The sequence below is a fragment of the Dermacentor silvarum genome, chromosome 9 (genome assembly GCF_013339745.2).
Source record: "Dermacentor silvarum isolate Dsil-2018 chromosome 9, BIME_Dsil_1.4, whole genome shotgun sequence".
NCBI classification, from domain to species: domain Eukaryota; kingdom Metazoa; phylum Arthropoda; class Arachnida; order Ixodida; family Ixodidae; genus Dermacentor; species Dermacentor silvarum.
This window is the reverse complement of record NC_051162.1, coordinates 107,732,909-107,757,917: the sequence shown is the minus strand read 5'-3', so window position 1 is coordinate 107,757,917 and position 25,009 is coordinate 107,732,909. Positions and strand designations below refer to the sequence as shown.

The window sequence follows — 25,009 nt, the reverse complement described above, 5'->3', positions numbered from 1 at the left end:
GGCAGAACTATATAGTATATTGCGAAGCGCCGAACATAATTCGGCATATTTACGGAAGTGGATGTATTCGGGGGGGGGGGGGGGGGGGGGGACCGTTACTACCGATCGACCAATTTTTTGGAGACGGGAATAAGCATTGATTGGACACGCTAGCGGAAGTGGGCGGGACGAAAGGGTATGCACACGTGCGCCGTCATCGTTATTTACGTCGCATTGACTCGACTGCGTCGGAACAGGGTCGCCTGCTCTGGCGAAGCGCCGCACACAACGATTAAAAAAAAAATTTCAAGGAGCAACTAAGCGTTACTGCCAGCATAAGCGAGCTTTATTGATACGGAAGCGTGATCACTACAGTCAAGATTATGCTAATATGGCTTTAAAGCTGTTTATCCACTTCATGGCACGGTCGGAGTGCTCGCGAACAAGCGCCCGCAATTCACGTATCTCCGAAAGTGGTCAGTCGAGAACAGGGCTAGAAGACTTATTGCACCCCATCACTTAATGCAGCTAGAAAATGAACACTGCCCTTCCCCATACAAGCAACCCATGCTAAAGAGGAACATATTCGACCCACGGAGAAAGAAAACGAAACTAACGGGAGAGTCACCCCATTTATAGGCGTAATGCAACCAAAGTTCGTAACGGTAAGGACTGTACGCGTGATTCACAGTGACAAAAATGGAGGAGGCCTGCTACATTCTTCAAAAATAAAAAAAAGCTTGCACCCTTTGGGGCATGCGTGTAAGCCTGACATTGCATTCTCGACAGGCAAGTAGCGATGCGCCGAGTTTTCAAGAAAGGAAAGGCAAGCAAGGCAGACTGTCATCGTTGTGGGCCATAAGCCTCAAAGGGTGCATACGCTGCCCCTCATGAACACTCGTGCTGCGAAGCGACTAACGTACTACGCTTAACGTAAGACTACCGTACTAATGTAAAAAACCACCCGAAATCAAGACAACGCAACCATGCTAACTACACAGGCGTCGATGCTCTCATGCGCGAATAGGTGACAACGGTAAGCACGCTGCTTTACGGTTGATGCCGACGGGAGCATTAGCCGCCTTATCAAGTTAGCACACCGCTTTACTATGAGTGTGATTTAGAAAGCACCGGCAAGTACGTTATGGAGCTATGGAAAAAAAGCGAGCACACACAGACGCAAAAGAACACTTTGTAGACAGGACGAACACACACACGAGAGAGAACGGTACCCACCATTGCGTATTCGCAAGATTGGCTACGCGCAGTTCACAGCGGCAGAAAAAAACGGACGGCGGCCCACCCAACGACGCTCTCTCTCTGTCGCTCTCGAAGACGGGCGGGGTGCTCCGAAAAGATCGACAGATGCACGGCCGGTCGCACACAAAGTCAAAAAAGACGGATGCCGACGAGATGCGAGCGGGCGTCTGACTGGCAAACGAAACCGCAGCGGGCCCCCGTTTTAAGGCTCGGGACACCCGGGGAGCTCGCGATGATGGCGGAGAGGGAAAGGGAGACCCGCCCGCCAACGGGCCAATGGGAACGCGCGCATTGCCTGACGTAGGCGTACCTTCTCGGTGCTAACGCGGTGGGGAAAGGGTAGAAAAGCGGCGGGAAGCAAACAAGCAAGAGTCGAGACCACGACGCAGTTGGTGTGGGTCATTATCACGAGGTATTTTGTTTATCACCATACCTGCTGCACCCCCCCCCCCCCCCCCCCCCCCCGGTTCCCATCGCGGCGCCAATCGTTTTCTGCTACTTGGGATATCTGCCCAGTAGATTGCAAAGCATAATAATAAAAAGGAGCTATCACACGGTCACTTCATTCATGCACACTCAGCGACTAAAGTTTACAGAACACGTGACTCGAGGGGGGGGGGGGGGGGACGCATTCCCGCGAAGCCTGGCCTAAAACATCGAATGCAATATTTCAGTGTGAAGCAACGATTGGGACCTGCATAGTGACCCATTAAATTAGAAGCGACATGAATTAACAGAGCCCACGTTCGCATTTTCCCTCAACTCATGGTCCGTAAACTTTTGCGGCCGACTGCACGTCACTTGGACGATGCGGATAAGATGAAAGATTAAACCGTGCGTCCCGCCCCCAAAACTATCCATCGTGCGCATCCCACCACGTCATTTACCGTAGATAACCACTCTGATGCGCAGGGTGTAACGCCCCAAAACAAAACAGACGGGCTATGAAAGACTCCGTATAGATCGTAGGCTCCGGATAATTCAGCGCAGTGTGCAGATCTTCAGACAACAAAAAGCAACACCTACCCTCTCCCGCCCTCAGCGATTCCCTGACAGTACTCCTCTGCATCATTACGTGTCCGGGACAAAAGTCAGTCATTGTCAAACAATCATATTAATTGGATGCGCCTGACGCGACTGAGAAGGCCGTGGCCTCCTGATCATGAACTAGGCCGGCGGGGCATTTTATGCGCGTCAGCGGGAGTCACTGACAGATAAGGCCTTGCATTGCTCAACGCGAGCAAAAGCCGTTAGTTGCGCGAACGGCAACACCAGATTTTTTTTTTTCTCGCAAATCTCGAGCGTGCGACAACGTAGAATAGGATAAATCGAAGACTAACTGGTTGTCTTCGTTATTCCTGGTTGACCATAAAAATGAGCTCGGTTGGCTATCCTGCAATGGAGGAAGTGGTTAAACCGTATCATGCCCAAATGCTTCGCTTCATATTTGATGCCTCGAAATGGTTACGTAGCCGCAGCAAATTTCACGCAAGAAACACACAGTTGCGTTTTTTTTTTTCATATGTCGGAGCGAAGTTCCAACAAAGCAATGAGTGATTAATTAATCTCAATTAAAATTGAACTTACATGGCATTTCATTCTATACTTTTTTTCTTTGTACGAGTGTACTGCTACATGCCCAGAAATAAGGATGAACAATTTGTTGCAATTTTGCTTGATGTGGAACCATGGTTGGTGATTACAGGAAACGATGCTGAGATTAAGAGATAGTATTATCAGAAGCCGTATGGGAGTCCGTAGTTTCGTGCCTTCATGCCCCACTCCTGGGCGGATGACAATCCATTTCGCGAAACTTCCTATACACCTTGCGAGCCGAAATGATTTGCCACACTCGGCGTCCCTTTGATTCGAGCTGTGCATTAATTAGGCATCGCCATGCGATATCCACTGGTCTGCTGATTGGGTCGAGTAGCAGATGGACTGCCCCGCAAATACATTGGGTCCTGGCTTCGATATCTGCACCAGGGGTGCTTGTTCATTGGACACTGTCAAATTCCGCTATATTGTCGAATCCGCCATCTTGTCAGTTCTGATTGGCTAACAGCGCCTGGTACGGCTATCTGATTGGCTCAAAAACGCCAAGGTGGCGGAGTTCGACAACATGGCGGAATTTGACGGCGCATAGAAAAGCACACCGGGACAAATTCGTCTTCAACTGCGAACCTTTCCAAGAAAATCCGTATTGGTTAACTTTCCTTTGCAGTTTCGTACTACATTTTGGGTGGATAGATACTTTTATAGCAAGTGAAACGTTTTGATGTGCACCGTAGTCGCGAACGTAATGAAAAGCGCTGCTGCGTTTCCTCAAGGCAACTGGTGTAAGCGACCGTCTGTGATACAGCGCTGGGAACTTTCAGGCGTGTGACATAATGCGGGAGACAGACATTAAACGGGGACGACATTCAGAGCTATAAACCGTACACAGCGTGGAGATTAGTCGGCTGCAACTATATAGCGCGTGATTTCTTTTCCATTTCAGTGGAAACACTTATTCAAGCTCGCCAGTGGCAGACCGCGCGATTTACGTAGCACCAGCTGTATTACTCGAAGGGGCGCACATTACTCGCGCGACGAACTGCAATTGCAGTTAACGAAGTGTCGCAAATTGTAACTATTTGTTCACTTTTAGGCACATGTCCTAAAAGTAAAGTGTTGAAGCCGAGTGGTAATGAAGTCACCCACAAACAAGGGCTGCTTTAACACGTATGGCGCTTTAGCAGTCCACGGCGCGTGTCCACCTTTTAGTAAATTTTCACGTTGCGAATGCAGATTTGAATATGAATCTATAGCCGACTGTTCCTATGAAACAGCAACAACTTCAGTTATTGGGACGAAACGAGCCCGAATAATACAAGGGAATGCGATGGCCACGTCGCGTCCATAGTTAAGCCACATTTCAAGCCCTGTTTACACAGAAACTGATGTGGAGGCGACGTGATGAAGGGAAAACGCTCACCTAGACATATGCGGCAGAAATAGCGTATCCTGCCGCTCACACAAAAAAAAAAAAAAAAAAAGGAAACGACGCGTGTTCAGTCAGTGACGGAGTGATGACAAATGGCTTGTGGTCATTAAGCTCAACTTAGCAACTAAGAGAGCGAGAGAGAGAGACGCGGGCAAAGCTAATTGCTGCTCGCATACGTGGATGAAAATATATATATGAATGAAGGAACCCATCGTGCGGAACGCGTCGACGTTCTACGTGCTCGTCATCAAAAGCCGCGACTTAACTGTTATATAGACCCTCACCAGGCAGTCCTTGTGATTAATTAAATAAATAAAAAAAGGCAGCGCATATGGAAACAAATGGGGTTCACGACGAGCTTTCCCGTCGCGCAGCAGACACAAGCAGGAAGGACCCCGCGTCATGGCATTGGTGGAAGCCACTGAAACGTGACGTCACTTCCGCCCGCGCTCACCCCTCCATCATAGTCGGTGGGGAGCCCTTTTCTTCCGCCATATGCAACAGCAGGGATACCCAAGGTCGACACAAACGCCAGCCGGATCGCTTCTTTTGTCTGTTTCGCCCCCTCGTTGTGCTTTTTCATCGTAACAACCAAATACTCCCCCCCCCCTCCCCCTTTGTTTGAGAACCCCGCCTGGAAACGGCATCCGCCCCGCATGGCTCAGGAACCCAGACCCAGGAGCCTAACCAGGCTTGGCACTGCGCGGTGCCACTGACCGCTCTCCCCCTACGCAATCAACCCGGCTAGTTCCGTGCACAAGTACTTGGCGGGAAAGTTGGTGCATGTCTGTTAGTATAATTGTCTCCGCAAGAAAAAAGAAAAACTACACCATCCTGCCAATGTGTCAACCATGCTGTCAACCACACAGTCATGTCAATATGTCCTTGTGTGGTCGTGTTTTTTTCAAGCAGACAATTATGCTAATAGTTGCGTGCAGCGGCACGGAAGCTAGGCGCCCCCCTTCTGTTTAACGAAGATACTTGATTTATTTTATTTATTTACCATTGGCAAACCTCACAATAAATCGTAGCAGAGAGTGCACATAACCGAGTACAAGTGTGGTTAGTATATATCTAGTAAAACGCCAAGAAATACTAATAATTATCGATCAAGTCAACTGCTACAATATGCAGATTATAGATCAACATTACGTGATCAGAATTACATGATCAACAGTAAGCAGAAGAAGTATGTAGCGGGTTATGATGGCCCCAATGGAAACTGAACATGTTATCCTGGCCGCAGGGCTGCATGTAGTCCAAATGAAAATTAATGAAAAGATGACCCAACCTAAACTAGACATTTTGCTGCAGCCTACATTGTACGCTATAAGACAGACGACGAGGATGTGCTGATAACTGCGCGAGCCGAACGCAAAGAAATAAACGGTATTTCGTGGTAAGGGAAGGCCATTAATCATCAGTCCCGGTTGCTGGTTGTCAACGCACTGATTTTTGGCTCCTGCTTTGCGTGACACCGTGGGAGACATGAGTGCACGATCATACGTCCAAAGCTATAGTTAAAGGTGTCAAAGGTCCTGAGGCTTGCGACAACGTTATAGAGACGCTTTCGCAGCGAGCAATGCGCCGACTACAGGTCGAGTACATCAGGCAGCACAAGGCGTGAATTCAGACGCAAGTGTGCTGCGACCATCAGAGATTGTGATGTCGGAGTCTAATGTCCGAGAGGCTGGCAGTCGCCAAGAGCATTACGTAAGTTATCCGGAACAAGCTTGAGGCACCATAGCAATTTCTAGAGCTGTAGAAGCAAATCGTTCCACCTAGTGCGTACGCGTATTAGCATATCTACGCCCACGCACCCGGCTTCCATGTGTCACTGTCCGCCAGCTCACGCAGACGAGCGCAATGAACTTTCAAATGTTAAGGGGGTCTGGTAAGTACGTGTCCGACTTTGGTGCAACACTCGGTAAAGCAGCGCGAGGTGTCATCGACAGATGGCGCGGCGAACGCTATGCACGCACGAATGAAGTAATGAATGCAAATGTGCGTAATGTGGTGCACGAACGCGTCATAAGGACAATTCCGCAATGAGCACCGGCCCAATACAGAGATCGTGCCACGGAACAACGTTACACACACTCAACCCAACGTGGACTTCAAATCCTGCCCTATTCACGTTTCCCAAATAGGTACCGAGGCATGCTTTCGAATATATTATTTTCTGGTCTATTACATTCCGAATGCCGCAACCCGGATGTCTATACTGTAGGTAGGTAGGTACACTGTGCTTTCAGTATACTGTCCCATAAGTTGCGAGGGTATTATTACCACGAAGCCCGTTGAAACTCTTAAGGTAAATGCCGTAGCTTTGAAAATTCGTGCCCTCCAGACGTGTCACGCTTAAGAATCCCGCTGGAGTACGCGATCCAGGCGTTCACCCGCACACGCCGTCTGCTCCGTCATCTCTCAGCCGCATCCCCCGTCGTCTGCTATAAGGTATGTACATTTTGTCGCACGGCATACCGAAGAGGCATACGTGTCAAACAGGAGGGCGTAGCCCTGCGTATCGTTCCACGGCAATGCTGCTACGGACTATAGAAACCTTATCGCCTTCAACTATAGGGCGGGGGGGGGGGGGGGTGGCATTGTGTACATAACGGCACCTGAGTGCACAAGAGCAGCGCCGCACCAGAAGCCTACACGGTGCGTCACAGCGCCGGGTGGCGCCTATCGTGAGCCGACCGAGGGAGAGAGAGAGAGAACGGTACAGCGGGTGGGGTGGATGGGAGCGCCCCCTATGAGGGCGAGCGCGCAAAACAACAGCAGCCGCGGCTCGAAGTCCCCCCCACCATTCCCAGACCAGCGGCAGCCATGTGGCGTCCGCGACAGGACGGGAGGCGAACAGCGCGTGCAGACTCGACGCCGCCATGCATGCACAGGCAAGAGGAAGGGGGACAGCGGCGACCACCCAATTATAGCTTCCCGCCGCGGACCGTCTGTGGCATAACGCACCAAGAATCGCGACGGGGTAGAATGGGAGAGGGAGGGAGAGAGAGGGTCAAGAGCACGAGATGTGTCAGTGACTTTCTACGAGCAGGCAAAGACCGCCTGGATGTGTATACACTACGCGGCTGCGTTTGAGTGCAGTACGCTGTATAGTTGCCTGATGGCGCGACAATACTCTTCGTTTTAGTTGTGCGCAGTATGAGAACTGTTAAGCGGAACATCTAGTTTTGTCATGAGTGCATTTTAACTGCGACATCTTTTCGACTAGGTCATGAGGAAGTGGCTGATATGATGCTGTTAGGCATAGACGCATCAGCGCGTAAATAAGTGGCTGGCCTTCATCATATATCTCAGCAGTAATCGGTTACCGTTAAGAGTGGATCACACAGTACGTGGAATGCTAATATGGAAAAAGTTAGATTGCTAAATCTCCTTGCTTCTTGCAGCGAAACGAAAAGAAAGTACCACGTGACACTTTCGTGAGCGCAAGACCTTGTTTAGCAATACCTAGTTTAGCACTTTCGGAGTGGCACGTCTGCATTAATCGGTACTTCAATAACGACAGGTTGTTTGCCTTCCGTATTATGCTCTTCTCTTACATCTGTGAGTAATATTATAGAGGGAACACTGCATTTGTTTTCAGGCAACGACCACTCGTGATACGTGGATTCGAACCTGACCGAACGAACATGGGTAGAAGTAAAGCTCCCCCATAGAGTAATTCGCTCACAGAACACTTTTATGTTAGCCACGAACGATGAACCGCCAGGACTTCTGTGAACGCCAACTTGGGTTTTCCGAGACACCGGTCAATGAAGAACACTATCCACTCTTAATGAGTTTGAGGGTGTTCCTGATTCATTACGATAATATAGTGTTTTTTTTTACTTCGAACACCTAAACAGCCTACAAAGTTCACTAGAATTACGTCACTGCTGATGACTAATTTGCTCTGGCGGACGTCACTTACAAATCCACAAATCGAAGCAAATTTATTCACTCATTAAACTAACTGCATTAATTACCTTAGTTAAATCTTTACGGGCACATTTTATTGCACAGTTGAAGTAAATCGCCGTAAAAGTCTAGTTAGGTTCTTAAACATTTCAAAAGTGTCACGTAGACCGAAATAACCGGTATCGCATTATTCATTCAATTTCCCTGATTACGCATGCGGCACCTAGAAGTGCGGCTCGTGAAGAAGTGCAATCTTGTAGACTTAAAAAAAGAAGTGTTCGAAGTAAAGAAGCAAAAAAAAAAAAAAAAAAAACGAAAGAAACACCGTATTCACTCGTGTAAAGTCTACGACACCTAACTTAACATCAAGCATTCCGCACGCACAGCCAGGAACGCGGACGCGGCGGTACAGAGCCAGACCGGCCATAAAAGGGGGAACAATACCGAGCATTATACCGACAGCTTTCGTCGGGAGCAGACAGAGGGTCGTCTGTTGCTCCCAATTATAGCGCCTGTGAAGACTCGGCAGACCGACGGCGTGAAGAAATCATTACCAACTGTCGGCCAGGCTGGTGGGAGTTGGGTGCAATTCAAGAACACGTAACGTCAGTTGTTGATGATGCCCTTTTTTGGCACAAGGGTCGGTCTTGGCCGAGCAGCGGCAGTGCAACGTCCGACTCCACATGCGACGTGATGAAGATTTGCATATAACGGCACGCGTGTTATATGTGACTGATTCGTGAGGTTAAACCTTGGCTTTAAACCTCACGAGGTTCACCTACGCCATGGGGGTAAAGCGTGGCGGCGGACTAACTTCTGACCGACTGAGGTTCAGCAACGTGCAGCTTAACAGGATAAATTGAAACGCGAACCGGAACGAACGCCTTATACGCGTGATTAGACGGAAGTGCGAGGTGTTATCGCTCTGTAATTTGTTTCTGAGCATGGAGTAGTCCTGACTCCCAAGTGTACATTTTTGGAGTCTGAATTAGGCCGCCGTTACAAATACAGCGAACCTGGAAAAGGAACAACGCAATGGTGTCGGGATTGTTCGCGTTTGAATTTACGCTGACAGGGCACAAACGTTTTCTGCATTTCGGCCCAGGTTAAAATTGTAGAACTGCTTGCTCACATTGGAAATTGGAGCGCAATTTCTTTTCTGACGATAACGCACTCCCTGGTACAAGAAGGAGTGTTTAAAGATTTCTCTGGAGTTTGAACAATCTATCGCATTTTGTTCACATTTTAGCTCATACTGTTGTTGAGTGCAAATCTCTGAGAAATAGCTGTCATTTGGATGAAAACACCAATAAAACGGAAATGCGTTTCTGTACGTTGCCGTCGAAGAACTAAATTTTGCTAGAATCGCGAATTGTGCATCGTCATCAAATGAAATCATCGGTGCTACATTTGGACTAGAGAAGAATGTAGAACAATTAGAATAAGCAGAAGAAAGCAGTAGAAAAGCAGAAGTAACACTTCTGCTAATTCAAGAGAGCAATGTTCCAGCACACCGAAGCTTTAGTTACAATTTCCTGAAACATTTTTGAACAGGACGAAGCGGAGAAGGGTGTCGCCTTGCTTCATTTATGACTGAGTATAATTGGGCGCTTCTTTCACCATTAGTACGTGTATTTATGGGATACTTCAAGGAGCTCTTTACCATATGGACACTCATCCCGATACGTTAACTAGCTCCGTCTATCAAAATCCGAGTGGGACACGGCGGCACGCTCTCGCTAGCTTTGAGAAGGCTACGAAGCGACATGACTTTGCTGCGTAGCTTCTGACGCGTAGTCGTAAACATGATCAGACAGCTCCAGTAAAAGCAAAAAACCACATCTGGGTGACTCATAATCACCGACTACTGAAGGAAGTGAACGCCGTCCCAGATAGCAGCTACAAGAAAAAAACAGCAACACCAGTAGTTCAACAAAGGGAATACCCGATAAACCAGCTCATTACCGCGGACGCCGCGCCTTTTGGACCATTGTCCGAGACAATATGCCTGCTTACCAGTGGGAAAAACAAGAAAAACTGCGTGCCTCGGTAAAGCTAAAAGACCAACTCAATCAGGCGTTTTATTCAATTGAAAAAAAAAAAAAGAAACGTTAACAAAAGGACGTGAGTGCGATGCGTTCGCGCGCTTTCCCAAAAATGCACACGGTGTGCCTAAGGCGGAATGCATTTGCACTAAACAGTAAACCAGACGGCGTTATTAATAAGACTGCTTTAAAGGAATATACTGAAAGAGACTGCCAAAGTTAAAGAAACTAGCACAATCTTCTCCCACTTCAGAAGATGACGCTTAGCAAGTAGGTGAGTTTGGAAGTGAGTATAAGGTATTTTAATTTGTTACCAAAGGTATTCACAGGTGCCGAACCTGGCGTCATCGACACTACCGTGACGTCCGCGACAAAGCAACATTTGATCATGTCGCGTAGCAATGAAGCTGGGTATGGTAACCTTGTTTATATAAAAAAGATAAATAACAGCGCTGCGCGTGCACCTGACTGCCCTGTCCTGTGGCAGCCGCAGTGATATCAGGAACGGAGCGAGCCAGTGTGTCAAGACGCCATGGCGCCTCAACCTGCTAGGCAGCCTAATCTAAAAACGTTGCTGCTAGGTACCGGAATCTGTCCACATGGGTACCCAACCTGGGTACCGAAACCTGTATATGGGTACCTGCAGCCTGCACACCAAAAACTGCGCAACTGGGTACACAAGCTGGCTACAGAAACTTGTCCACTCGAGTACCCAAGCTGATCACGGAAGTCTGTCCACTTGGGTACCAACACCTGCCCGCAAACGCGGCACAGCTTACGGAACACCAAAGACAACGAAGTGCGCAGCAGCGCTGGTGGTTTACTCTTATTACAATATTTATTTTTAGCTAGTTAGGTTGGCGACAGCTGAACGCTGGTAGGCGAGCATTCAAATTGCTATAGCTTTTTTTTTTCGAGATTAAAGAACAAACGGAACCGCAAAGCGTTTGCTAAACGAAGCCGGCCGGCAAAAAAATACAGCTCAAGAGATTTTATAGACGTGTAATCGTAATCTCACAGGCGGCTGAACTACCGCGGTAGATTTTATGCCCTTGTGGGCTTCGTAAAAGAAACTACAGTGGGCGGCGCGGTCGCGCGCGAGCGCATTCCGCTGGTTAGATAATGCCGGGAAAGCCTATGCACACAAGTACACGAACGAGAACAAAGCGCAAACAATAAGGAGCGCCGCACCTGTGCACGCGATATGCAAACCAGTCACAGCCCGACGACCGATATCAAGGGCACCGCGGCCGTCAGGGCAAAACAAATGCGCGTTTCGCCGCCAGCAACAATCGCAGACGGTCTCGACCAGTATATGCAGGGTGTTTAATTTTATCTGTACCAAATCTTTAAAAATTGCCTGTGGCAGATAGCACAATTATAATCCTTGATCTAAACTACTCGATGAGGCGGCCATTACTTCCACGAGAAATCAAAACGCCTAATTGAATAATTAACGTAATTACGCTAATTAACTTTTAATTAATCATTTTACGGCGCATATTTCAATCTACTAATTATAGCCGCTGAGTTCGCAAGGCGTATCGACTTTGAACGAATTCTCAGGACTGAACCAGTTTCGAGATATTAATTTTTAAGTGTCCGACGAAATGCATGGGCGTTCCAGTTTGTGCTTCAATGCATAAAACAGCGTTTTCCTCCAAAAGTTAACTGGAACGCCCATGCATTTCGTCGGGCACTGAAAATTAATATCTCGAAACTGGTTCAGTACTGAGAATTCGTTCCAAGTGGATACGCCTCGCGAACTCAGCGGCTATATTTCGTAGATAGAAAGATGTGCCGTAAAATAACCAATTAGAAAGTTAATTAGCGCAATTACGCTAATTATTCAATTAGGCGTTTTGATTTCTCGTGGAAGTAATGGCCGCCTCATCGAGTAGTTCAGATCAAGGATTACAATAGCGCTATCTGCCACAGGCAAATTTTAAAAATTTGGTGCAGCTAAAATGAAACACCCTCCTGTATCTTACACCGTGGTCTCGACGCAGCACGGAACAGAAGTTAGCAGGAGAATCCGGAGTCCCGGCGGATGTGCTTGCTTTTATTGCAACAGCATTATTCGCGGTCTTCATCACTGCCTTGCTAATAAATGATCTCTCTCCCTTCCTCCCCATTCGGAGGTATCGCGGCCCTCTGACGAAAAGAACATGGGCGGATCCCGAAGGCAATGCAACTCTACAACCAAGAGTCCTAACGCGGCGTCTCAAAGCGGTAGCTGCCACAAAAAAGTTGTCGCAGTTTCACCTGAAAGGTGAAGCATCAATTGCGATAGCAAACGGAGTGGCTTTATCAGCTGGGACATGCAGCAGCACCGGCACGCGCCGAACTGTTGTCGACGCCGTCGGCACCCGCGTTCGCTCAAGCGTGCGGCGTTGGTGACTGTTGCCGGAGCCTCTGAATAAATATGCACTTGGTGCCGCAGCTAAACGTCGCCTCCCTTGATCGGAAGAAGGCGCGTTTGCTCTACATATATGGTGATTGTAAAGGAGGAAAGAGACGCCTACTTCTGCAGCCCTTAAGAAGCACGGCGCAGAACGCGCGTTTGCCGTGCGTTCACTCCCCGTGAAAGAGCGCGTCCCTCGCGCCCTTTCACTCGCACATACAGCGTTCGGCGGCGCGCGGCCACGATTTAAAGAATGCGATGAACTGGCACGCGGCAAGACACGAGAAGAACCGCCTGATTGGGTGCGTTTCTTTGATGATCTGATCAACCTGTAACACTTTTGAAGCGTGATCCCCAATAATAACGGTGGTGTTTGTGTTATTGTTGATGCTGCTGAATAAGCAATAAAAAAAGATAAGTGAGATAGTGGGCCTAATGGCTAAAGTATTGGGCTGCTGCACTGGAAGACAGGGGTTCGATCCAACAACCATCATTCACGCGTTTCTTTATAGAATTAAAGACGGGTACCTGTCACCCCCAGTGGAGGTGTCTTACAGAAAAAAACTCGAGATGCGTTGAGCGTACGCGACCGTGTCACAGTGTGTGCGAAATCGCAACAAGAGGTACGAGGTACACACACACACAAAAAAAAAAGTCGCTTTGATAAATGAGATTGTGCAACATCGCCCGTGACGCGCGCGCGGGAAGCTGTAGAGACATCACACTCCAAGCATGTTATCGCATACTTGGAGAGCTAGCGGTCCTTTGTTATGGCCTAGTTTCTTTGCTACGTAGCGAAATCTTCATCCGCGTCCAGTCCTCTCGCAGCCAGTTCCGTCCGCCATGTTCGTCCGCCATGTTCCGTCCGCAGATGCGGCGGAGTACACAACTTCGGGTCACGATAGAGTACGCGGGGCAAAAAAATAAACAATAATAAAGGTACAAAGATGGGCCGGAAGAAGCGCAGCATTGCGCTGCTAAGTATGAGTACAGATTTTTGTGCTATAGTGGTATAGTCAGCGAAGTGGGACGTTTCGAGCCCGATCTCGTGGCATCACTTCGGCGATGTTACAACGGTTCGGAAAGCGAACCGTTCGCTCGCCCTCGCATGGTTGGTCAGAATCGCGCTTTCGTCATCAAACGCGCCATTCCGACCAGTCACGCAAGGCCAAGCGAACGGTTCGCTTTTTTTAACCGTTGTAACAGCGTACCCTTGTATAACCGAAACACGTTCTTAGCTTACCTACGCGCTTCGTTGTCAAAAACGTAGAACCACGTGAGAAAGCACGTGGTGGACGAAAACAGCTTTAAGGGGGAAATCCAGCGCTGAAGAATAGGATGGGTTCGCGGCACTTGAAAGGCTTTCGCTAGTCAACTTTTTTCTTTTTTTTAATGGAAAAGAGTATGCAGGGGCTTTAGGATAATCAATCAAAAGTTCGCCTACCCAGCCTTTCCTATACGTTTTGCCTAACAAAAATATCGTTAACACGCATCAGTATGCATCGGTATTTATCTACGAAGCTGATACGACTTGTGGCACTCAATTTTATGGCGTCTACATCGTCCACGTACGCTGTATGCACCTCATGGAGGACGGTAGCTTATCGTGTCACCATTAGCCCGTACTGTGCTTACAAGTGCTTTGTGATCGTATGCATGCAATGATGCATAGAGTATGAAAGTTTTAGAAATAGGTGTCCCGAAGATGGGGGGCGCTATCGGTTGGGCGTACAAGAGGAATCACAATAGCCCAAGCGGGGCCTGTTTCTTTGGTATAGGCTTAGCCGGTTGCTTACGCTCTTTCTAAAACACCGTAATGAGAAAGAACATAGCAAAGTCGTTCTCATTCCGTTTCCATAGCACGCGCAATAAAGATGCGGCAAGTTTGCGTGCTGATGCTCGACTCAATGACCATTGAAGTTCACGTGCACCTAATGTGCTATTGTTTTTGATGCGAGCTCGCGGACTTCTGCAATCTGATTTCAGTGGCCATTGAAAGTGCGCGTGTGACTGCGGTATCAGTGTAGGAGCTCATTTTTGGTGACTCGGACAGCCGCTCCCCACCATCGCTTGCCTATTTCCCCCCAAGTTTCTCGTCCTTCAATAAACAGCAACAACAAGCAGTGCGTACGAAATCTACACGAATTGGCATGCGGACAACTGACACATTAAAAAAAAAATTATGACACAATGCTTCCTGTAGTTTCGAATTCTCATAAAGTCCCGGGCTGACGTCAACGAAACGCATCGCCAAACAATCGCATCGGACAATGCCATTTATTACGCGATGGCTGATTGACAAAAAAAAAAAAATAAATAAAGGCACAGCAGCAGCTTTCCGTCGCGGTTCCTCTTCCGGTATATAGCGAATGAAAAAGCCCGGTCGAACTCCAGCCACGCGAATCGTGGCAAACAAAACGGGGTACGGGCCCGGCCGCTGCTGCAACCTTGGGCGCGCGTACATCGTGTACACCCCTTTTCAAAGTCTCCGCGTGTTTACATTCGCGTCGATCGCTGAGCTCCGCTTGCACTCTGCAGAGATCGTGCGTTGGAGCGTCCATATATACAGCCAGACGAAGAAGGGAGGCATATTTGCGCAACGCGAGACTGTTTAATTGGCCATTGTGTGCGTACAGGCGCGCGTCGTAGTATACTTGAGTCGGTCAAGGGACTACTGTACAGCGAGCGAGCCGTCTTCTTCGCTGACGCCAACAAAAAGGCCGTCTCGGGTATGCACGCTTTAATACGAAGCAGTGACGAACGTTGAAGGAATAAAGAAGTCAACTTTAAAAAACAAGTACAACGAAACCGGCGTAAAAAGAGGACTAGATGTGAAATTAAGTTCGATATAATTGTGTATGCGTCACGAAAAGATAGCAAAGACGTTTCTGAAACCACTCTAGACAATCCTGTTGAAACGGCCTGGCGACAAATAGTCACCCAGCTGACTTAATCTAATCAGGTTTTAATTTTATCTATTGCAGTTTCTCATCGCTACTTCATCCGTGGCCTCAAAGATCGGGCAGCACAAAGCGCGCGCCGCCCGATCTCAGAGGTCATGCTTTATCTTGCTATGTATACCTAAGCCTGTGACAGATACGGGTCTATCGATCTCTTCGCACTTTTTCCGCACCAATAGTTCAAGCGTATCTTGTTTATACCATTCCTTCCCTAGGTAACGCTTCTATGTATAAGCTGCGAACTCCATCGTTTTCGGAAAGAAGCACTGAAACTGAAACCGAAACTACGAGAACGCGCCGCCATTAGCGCTCACCGGAAATGACGTGAAACCCGGAACGCTGATTGATCGCGGCTCATCGGAACGACCTCCGAGACTGGCCGGCGCTAAAAATGTCGGAGGCCTTTGCCTGGGAATAGCGTCAAATTAGCTAACCAACAGGTGCTGCACCCGTCGTCTGCTTATATGCAGCTTAAAGGCTCTTAATAAATAAATTAGCCATTTCCAAGCCCTGCAGCTTTGCGAAGCTTGCTTTACCAGGACGTACCACTCGCTTATAACCAAATCTAGCCAAAGCGAAATTTTGTTGCAGTCGACATTTAATTCTCGTGCACAGCTAACACAATCAATGTCGCTACATAAATGACAAGATAGCATCTGCATTCCTTAAGCATGGTACGTACAGTAAACTACATAAGTTTACGGACCACGGGACCTCAGAAAACCTTGAATTTCCGACGAGCGTGTAACACACAGCCAGTAAATCCGTACATCACAATGTTGTTCGCATATACCAGCAGAGGGATAAAATGCGAATACCCGGCTGTGTTGCGAGGCGGCGGAAATATTCAGCCTTTTTTTTTTTCTAAATACCGTTTCGTGAACTTTTGCGGTGGATTGTACATCACGTAACATATAACATCTACATTAGCATAACACGACATAACGACGGCACATTTAGTACCTATAGATAGAAGCCACGCGTTCACTGGTTCCCACGAAGCGTATGATCCGCATGATTGCTTTTCTTTTCGAGCCACCGAACTGCATCCGCTGTCAGAAAGTGTCGCACGAGTGGAATGCGTCATTGCCACGGTGCAGACGAACTGCTCGTCGATCGTTTCTGGCGCGTTGCCCAGACCGAAGATCTCGCGCGTAAAGGCGGCACTGAGAGCTCCTTCCCACCCGCCCTCTGAGCTACAAGACAACGACGAGACTCGCGCTGAACGCGAGTAATAGAGAGTTTTAGCGCGCCTGGTATCCCGGCAAACGCGGGCGGATTGCCTGGTGGCGCGGAGCTCAACCAGACGAACACACAGCTAATATTGCTGTAACCGAGTATCTCCTACTTCGCTGCTGGTGTAAAATTTAGGCAGCGGCGTAATCGCGAACTTGTAGAAAATTTTAGACCAGCAGCGGCTATATATTTGGCTCAGAATATATTTGGCTCTGGGTTTGCCTGGCTGAGCTTTGCGCCACCAGCTGGCGCCACCAATCTGGCCGCGCGCACGTTTACGCCTGCGCTCATCCGGCAAACCACCCTGCGCGCTTCCCTGAATACCGCACGCACTAAAACTCTCTAATATGTCTCGCGTGTCCCATGTACGCAGAGACCCTCTCAAGAATTATTTAGACAAGTACGGTAAAGTGCGCTGAGGTTTTCATGCACGATTAGTAACAACCAGGAAAACATGACAACGCGAAATACAGATGTCATATCTTCTCTAGAAAAAAAAAAAAAAAAAGGCAGACGTCTTTCTGCGCACGTAGTCTTCATGGTGCGATTTTAAAAGCGTTACAGCTGACCCGCATTAAATGATATGGGGATACATCGGTAGAAATTACATTAGTCAAGTGGGCAAAATGTTAAAGAATAATAAACGAACAAAATACAAGGACACAAAAAGCCCCATTCGGTACCATTGAATGTAACGGGAGGTAGGAAGGACAGCTTCTATGGCGGGGCAATGTTAAAAGGAACAACACCCCAGCAGCGTGTGCCCTACGTGTGCTCGCCAGCTTTCGCGGTTCCAAAATCATACTATTACAAACGCGGACCAACAGGCCCGATTCGCCAGCTTGCCTCATGTATTCTGATCGTGACCTTCGATATTAAACCAAAGCGTGTAAAAACCACATCTTCGCGTCTCACTGCTGCCAATAGACAGTATATAGAACAGTTTCGCTCATTACACGCCAGCCAGCGCTTAATTACACTCACCTAATCTCGTAGCTCAAAAAAAAAAAAAAAAGTAGGCTTAGCTTTTAGCAGTTTCAGTGTGCTGTCAATTTTACTCGCCCAGATAAATTTCTCCATACGTTCGTCCTTTTTCCCCTCTGACGTATAAGGTATACGGCAATGTCGACATGCATTGCTCGAAGACTGCAAATATTTCACAAAGAAAAGTAAACTTGACGCCAACTCAAGCGCACCCTTTGATGCCACGCGTTGTCTTCGAGCTGCGCAGTCAACGGACACAGTCGTTCGCCATGCTCGCAGCGGATGCAGACAAAAGCAGCAGCTTCTCTTTGTGTCAACGCTTCGCTGCAAAGCCGTCAGTCGACGGGCAAACGCTGCAACGCGGGATTTCAGTTGCGACATTCTTTCTACCCTGTCAATGGCCTCGCGTAAGAGCGGGAAACAGTGCTAGGCGCATACACACGTACGTACTATCGACCAAAAAAGTTTACGGACCACGGGATCTCAGAAAACCCTACAAGAGTAGCCAGTAAAACCGTATATCACAATGTCGTTAGCATATACCAGTAGAGGCTGGAAATGGGAATACCAGGCTGCGTTTTGAGGCTGCGGAGATATTCGGCTTTCTGTCAGATCCCTTGGTCTGTAAACTTTTTTGGTCGATAGTACACTACGGTCCACTCTTAAACGGAACCCCCACCTGGTAGTAAAGCCAATATAATAGAAACACCTCTACATTATCCAGAAGAAAAAAACAAGACACAAAAAAAAAACAAAAAAAAACCAGTGGCCTGCTGTAATCAACAGCCAAATACCCATTCAATGGGTGTTCCGATTAAAAGTGGACCACACTGTATAAACACTGATCTCACGCCCACAACTCCCTCAGGCGCGTACCTATATACATCAATTACGCTATCAGCTGACACGTACATGCAAGGACGCTATAGAAGAACAGATCGACAATAGAATAAATCGAACAGAATAAACCGTCAATCACTTTGATTTGAATGCAAATGCATTACGAGTTCTATAATTAAATGGTTACGCCCATGATACGTAACCTCATACTTTGTCACGTGTCCCTTACAACTCTGCTCTAGTCCACCTTACTCTAATTTGTACCAACCTTAATCTACTCTAATCCACCTTAATCCACTTTAATTCACGTTCATTCACTTCACCTTAATTCAGTTTAGTTCACCTTTATTCGCTTTACTCCACCTTGATTCACTTTACCCCACCTTAAGTCTTCTTACTATAACTTGTTATAACTTTATTTCTGTATTACTACTGACGTCATACAAGACGCTGATGACGTCACTGATAATGATTTTTGGCAGCACTCGTTGCCTACAACGCCGGGTTTTCTGCCTCATGGGACATATAATGCTTTCGCATTAATAAACAGTCCATCACAATTCACGACTGAAGAGGATATGTTGCATACTGAACGTCAGTACTAGCGCATCACGAGCCTGCTGTTCACCAACGAGAGTTCGTACACACGCGACGCGAACCGCGCGAAGCTCCGCCTGCTGCTGCTGCTGCTAATGACCCTCTGAAGGACAGAGGGCGCGTTGTGTATAAGGGGGATGCGCCCATGGTCGGATCGATTCATAGCTGAACGGACAGAGGCAATCCTTGAACTCAGTTGCCTTCCAGAGTGAGCAGCTAGGGTCACTCTCAGATTCAGAGTCGAAACATCGAAACTGAACTATGTATAGCCGACTATGTTGCATGTAGATATGCCAATGTGGGTTGACGATTTTATATAGTTATGTGTAGAAATATAGAGTTGTACGTATAAACTACACAATGTGTCCCAGCTAACGTTAGCTAAGATGTTAAAAAAAAAAGAACACGGTGCTAAATACAATTACATTAGTCTTATAATCGTATAATCGTATAATCGTATCTTACACACTGTTTTTGTAATCTTCCCTTTTTGTTGAACAGCTTGGCTAACGTTAGGGTGGGTGGACACCCTGTATGTGTACATAGCATGTGCTTTCTTGTGCTGCTGTTAGGGACACTGATCAAGGTGACCTGACCGGACAGCAGGTGCTTATCACATAGCATTTTTACATCATCACTGTTCCATCTTCCTCTGCTTTTCTGTTTTGTCCTCTTCCCCTTTACCTTAGCGTGGATTAGCAGACTGGAGATACAGGCTCCTTCGGCGCTGCCCTCTCCGCATTACCTCTCATCAAACCTCCTCTCTCTCTCTCTCTCTCTTTATGAAAACATTCTCACTAATTTCACGATAAGCTAGAAGACTCCCACGGTCACACACACAAAAAAAAAAGAAGAAGAAACTGCAGTGTGCGCCCGCGACATTCCTAGTGAATCAATAAACCATAGTGCATCTTAGTCTGCCGCTACTTACTGAACTCTATGCCGGGACTTCCCTGTTACGTGTACCATTTTTTTAAGGGGTGAAAGTGCCATCGTGCTTTGCGATCCACCGGGCTCGGTGAATCCTTACCCAGTTACTATTTTGTTTCTTTCTCTCTCCTCTTTTCTAACTTCGTGCTCGAGGGAGTTGGGGAAACGGAGCTTAGAAAGATGGAAAGGGGCCTTTACCTATCTATATATCTATCTCTCTTGATGGCGAAGGGCAAAGTTTAAGAAATAAAGAACTATTCAACGACAGTATCAAAACTGCGAACTCACCTGCGTGCCCTTCTGGACGGCAGTGGCGGCGGCGACCACCCCGTCACCTGTGGGCGTGATGGTGCCCTGGGTGTCCCCGTTGGCGGCCTCACGCTTGCTCTTGCGTCGTTTCACCTTGTCCTTGGGCGCCGGCGTGATGTCCGCCGAGCGCTGCTTGCCCATCTTCTGGCCCATGGCGACCGCCTATGGCTCGATCACACCGTCAGTCACTGCGCAAGCAGAGAGGGAGAGAGAGAGATAAATTAACATTATGAGTAACCAATTAAAGTCAAAGCTCAAGAGGACACTTGGTGTTTCAAGGATTCTCGCAACGCGGCACAGCAGATATCACACACAATTAAGGGGGGAAAAAAACAACGAGAAGCAATTTAAGCAGTAAGCTATAGTCAGATACAACTAAAGTCTGCAGTGAAGCCCCGCCCACGCCCTCATAACAGCCAGCCCCTGTTCCTCCGCGAGGCTGCAAGTAGTCCGTACTTCAAACTTTCTCCGTTACCTAAATAAGGCGGTAACCAAAAGAAATAAAATTATAGGCGCGCAAGTTTATACGTTTTCACTCGTCTATTATAGTGGAACATACAATTAAGTACGACGCCATTTTGAAAAGGTCCCATGACGACGATTTTGTTTGCTTCTGTGATTGGCTGGCGGATAAACAACCCGACGGGATCCGTGTGTCTTTATTGCTATCTGTTTTTTTTTTTTTAAGTTGTATCCCACAAGCTTAAGGCGCTCAGCAACTGTTACTCGGGACAACACTTCGACCATGGACAGTTAGTGACCTTGAAATGATAGTTTTCACTGCAGTGAAATACTCATCTATTAATTCACTCAATATATATTAGGGACCATTTGATGCACAGTGACTTGCGTCCATTGTTTGTTATTGTGTGTGGCGCAGGCGCGGGCTGCAGGAGTGACGTGGTGGGATAAATTAGATGCTTTCCGTGTAATAAACTCAGTTGGTAGTCAGCAGATGTCCCGAGTTCTTTTGCTTGTATCTGTCTTAAGTGGTGCTGTTGAAGAGGGATCGTTACCAACTTGCCTGATTTGATATCCGAACAAGGAGTGTTACAGGCTGGAGCCAACTATTCGACAAAAGGTCTCCGTTAGTGTAACCACTGCTGTTCTAATTTGAAGATCTAGATTAGGTAGCCCACTTTCCTCGATCCCCAAGCAACTAAGCGGGAGCACTGAGTAGGTTGAGGGTAGTCGAAATTGTCAAAAAAAAAAAAAAAAAAGGGAAGAAAAGAAGAAAAAAAAAAGGGGGGGGGGGGGAGGAGTTGTTATGGCGAGGTAATGGTTGAGTCTTACAAAATATTACTTCTGGTCAGAACCGGGGATCGTCAGGTCACCCACACCAATTATTTCTTTTTTGCACAGGTACTTTCTTTCCTGATATATTTTGTAAGTTTTCAGTGCATAGAAGACTTATAACTACCGTTTCTTCACTCCTCTATAGGTTGTTTAATAATTCGTCAATATATTGCCCTCTCTCTTCGCTCAACTTTCTGCGGGAGGCGTACTAGTACGACTCCTTTCATTTTCCATTTGCACCTTTTACGTATCAACTGGGCACTTCACGATACACGATACAACTGTTCCTTAACAACTTTTTTCTTTTGTGTGATTTTTATATTGCTCGTTTTTCAAGTGTTCAAGGTCTACCTCTTGTTAGTTTCCCGTTTTATGAAAAAAAAAAAAAAAATCTAAGCCCACCGGATTTAGAATGCCGGTATATATGCGAAGATTACTTTCCGTTTTTGTCGCAGCCACCCTCTTCGAAGAAGCGATATAGCAACTAATTTCAAAATGAAAATAATGAGGCGAAAAATAAACCAAGTTCAACTGTGTAGAAATGGGCTGCCCGGCAAAACAAAGCGCACAACTGATCACGCAAAGCAGTGCGTCAAAGGTCATTTGACAGCCTATATCGATGCGAGCACAGGGTGGGTGTATGAGTGGCAAGACCCGAGGGACCACTAGATTATGTGCCTTTAGCCCTGTCACCCAAGACGACGTGGTGTGTGAAACAATACTGCAAATAAATAAACAATAAAATAAGCACATCGATCGTGTTGGTGACCAGCGTGGACTCGGGGACTCTCGTACCAGCGCGTGCGACGCGCGGCAGTCTCTGAGGCCTTGTAGAGCCCGAAGAGTTGTCTTGCGGGGCAGGTGCTGCCACCTCTTGCAAGCCGAGGAAACTAGGCTTGGACGCCGCGGAACTGCCTGGAACGCCCTGACCCGTTTTACTGCCCGATACACCACATTGATCCACTATGAAATGAACCAATAAATGAATGAATCTGCGCGTATTACGCAAGGTGGTTGTATGGGCGAGTTGACACTGCATTTTATTTTATTATATTTTTTTAATGTAACGTCAGCGCGAAACAGAAATGGACAAGACATGCGCTGGACCAAGATAACGTAAAACTACTCCAAGCTATTTTTATTCCAATTTCACCATTAAAACTCCAGGAAAGGTCAATGGCTCGGGCCTCAAAATGATAATCATTAATGACAGATTTGGGATAACTTGTGATTTGGCGGATTTGGGAGGGATAATGGCGGATCTGAAATAAAAACAGATAGGAACAGATTACGTAATCCCGGGTCTGGCTTTACATACGGCAGCCAACCATCAAACACTGCCCTGCGTACCAGTACTACAGTGTACCAGTACACAGTAATATGTATCATCACCATTTGCTTAGATCCATCAGTATCACCACCATCATCGTCATTATAGCAGAAACTTGGGAACAACCCGCTGCTCGAAACCTGGTTTTTACGAATTACCGGCTTTTGAAAATAAAGCGCGTAAGGTTTAGCAGTCTGAGCAGAGTTGCCGATATTACATTGATTTCTTAGGGCAGATATCTGCACCATTTTTTTTTCCTCACAAGGATATCGAAGCTTTAAGTATAGATGCTCACTGCCTTAGACGCGTACGCGTAAGAGGAAAAACAGCTGTCAATTTAAATGATACTCGATCGCTTAAATATAAAATGACGACAGTGCACTCGAGCACTCAAAAAAAAAAAAAAAAACTGAAAGAAATAATCCGGTAACTTGAATCATCGTGCATAACAAAATCTTGTCGCTGACGAAGAAGCAATTCAAAAACATTTTCAAATTCTGATTTATGATGCTTTTCCTACGCGCACAAGAGGGTTTCAACGTATATAGTAGTAATTGCATGCAGGGGTTTCACAGGTGTACTACAGTGTATGGGAGCCTTTTATGGGAATAAGTCGGTGTGGATGGATGTATAGACTTGTATACATCTCCCTGAAAACGGGCCGGCGCCTGGCGCCACCACCAAGCTCGCCATTGTTTCGCAAACTTGAATGCAGGCTGAAGGCAGTGCGCCACTTATCACGTATAGATGAGGAACCCTATATAGGCTTCACTACTGAACAATGTTGGTCAGTTTTGATGAGTAATTATGACCTCAGGCGGCGCGTCAATCAGCGTAGTTATTTCTGAGCCCATCAGAGCGCTGCCTCTTTTTCTTTATGAAACAAAGGCAGACGCCCCAGGGCAGTGGAAAGAAATGTGGAGTTCAGCATCCAGAAATTGTTCAGTGGGACACCGTAGTGGAAGGCGCCTGAATAGAGAGCTGTAGTTTGTCCATAAACGCGCCAACCTTGATGTAATACCGGAGGCGTGAACTGTAGCAATGATGATGATTTAATGGCATCCTCTTTGAAAAGCGGCGGTGACAAATAGTCACCTAGCCTGCTTGATTTAATCACGTATGCTATACATGTTTTTTTTTAATCTAGCATTTATGTATACATCTCAATCTTTTTTTCCGCAAAAATCGACCTTGTAGCTTACCTATGACTGCACGTAAGAGATGAAATTAGGTCGTATCAATTTCTTCCCTGCTGTTTCTTCCACCAATACTCTAAACGGCTTTTGCTTATCTCGACTGCTGACCGGTTGATGCTTCCGTCCACTTTAAATGCAAGCGTTTCTGGAAGGAACCTACGGTTCTCACTAGGTGAAACCCTTCGCATTCCATCACAGATCCGGAGTGGTCTCCGGATCTTTGCTGTAGCATACACATGCCTCATCTAGTTCCAAATATTTGCTCCGGTAGGGTATGTGCTAATGTCGCTATCACCGCTCAGCACGACGTCTGGTGACGCTTTGCCCAACCACACCGCAGCAGACACGCTTTCGCGATACGTGGATGTTCTCGTGGAGGAAAAAAGAAAGAGGCTGCATGTAAACGGTTACGCCACAGTCAGTGCTTTACATTGGTAGCTAAGTAAAACATAGTTGGTTTCTCCGATAGCTCTCTGTCCACTCCGGTCAAACTCCGCTCTACCAGATGGCGCCATCATTACGGCTGCTGATTAGAGTATTGGTGAGGGGGGAAAAAAAAGCAGGGCAAAAATGATATAACCGGAGTCAATACAAGCGTAGGTAATGACACAATATAGTGATAGAGGTTTTAAATACGAAAGTTAAGATCGAGATCAGATATGCAAAAGGCCAGATAGCGACGTATTTAAACCCGATTAAATCAAGCAGGCTAGGTGACTGTCCCCTGCCCCGT

The 25,009-nt window shown here is 47.1% G+C and overlaps 1 protein-coding gene across 2 annotated transcripts in view; it reads right to left on the bottom strand.

The window, feature by feature from the left end:
* Positions 1-25,009, bottom strand: part of LOC119464079 (fibrous sheath CABYR-binding protein) — a 65,864-nt gene that overhangs the window by 16,395 nt on the left and 24,460 nt on the right. Inside the window, exon 2 of one of the 2 annotated variants that reach the window (XM_037724906.2) lies at positions 20,434-20,642. In XM_037724906.2, the coding sequence (XP_037580834.1) occupies positions 20,434-20,607 (174 nt within the window). In that variant the 5' untranslated portion in view covers positions 20,608-20,642. Of the gene's footprint in view, positions 1-1,215; positions 1,420-20,433; positions 20,643-25,009 lie in introns of those variants that run through there. The other variant, XM_037724907.2, reaches the window with a different exon arrangement.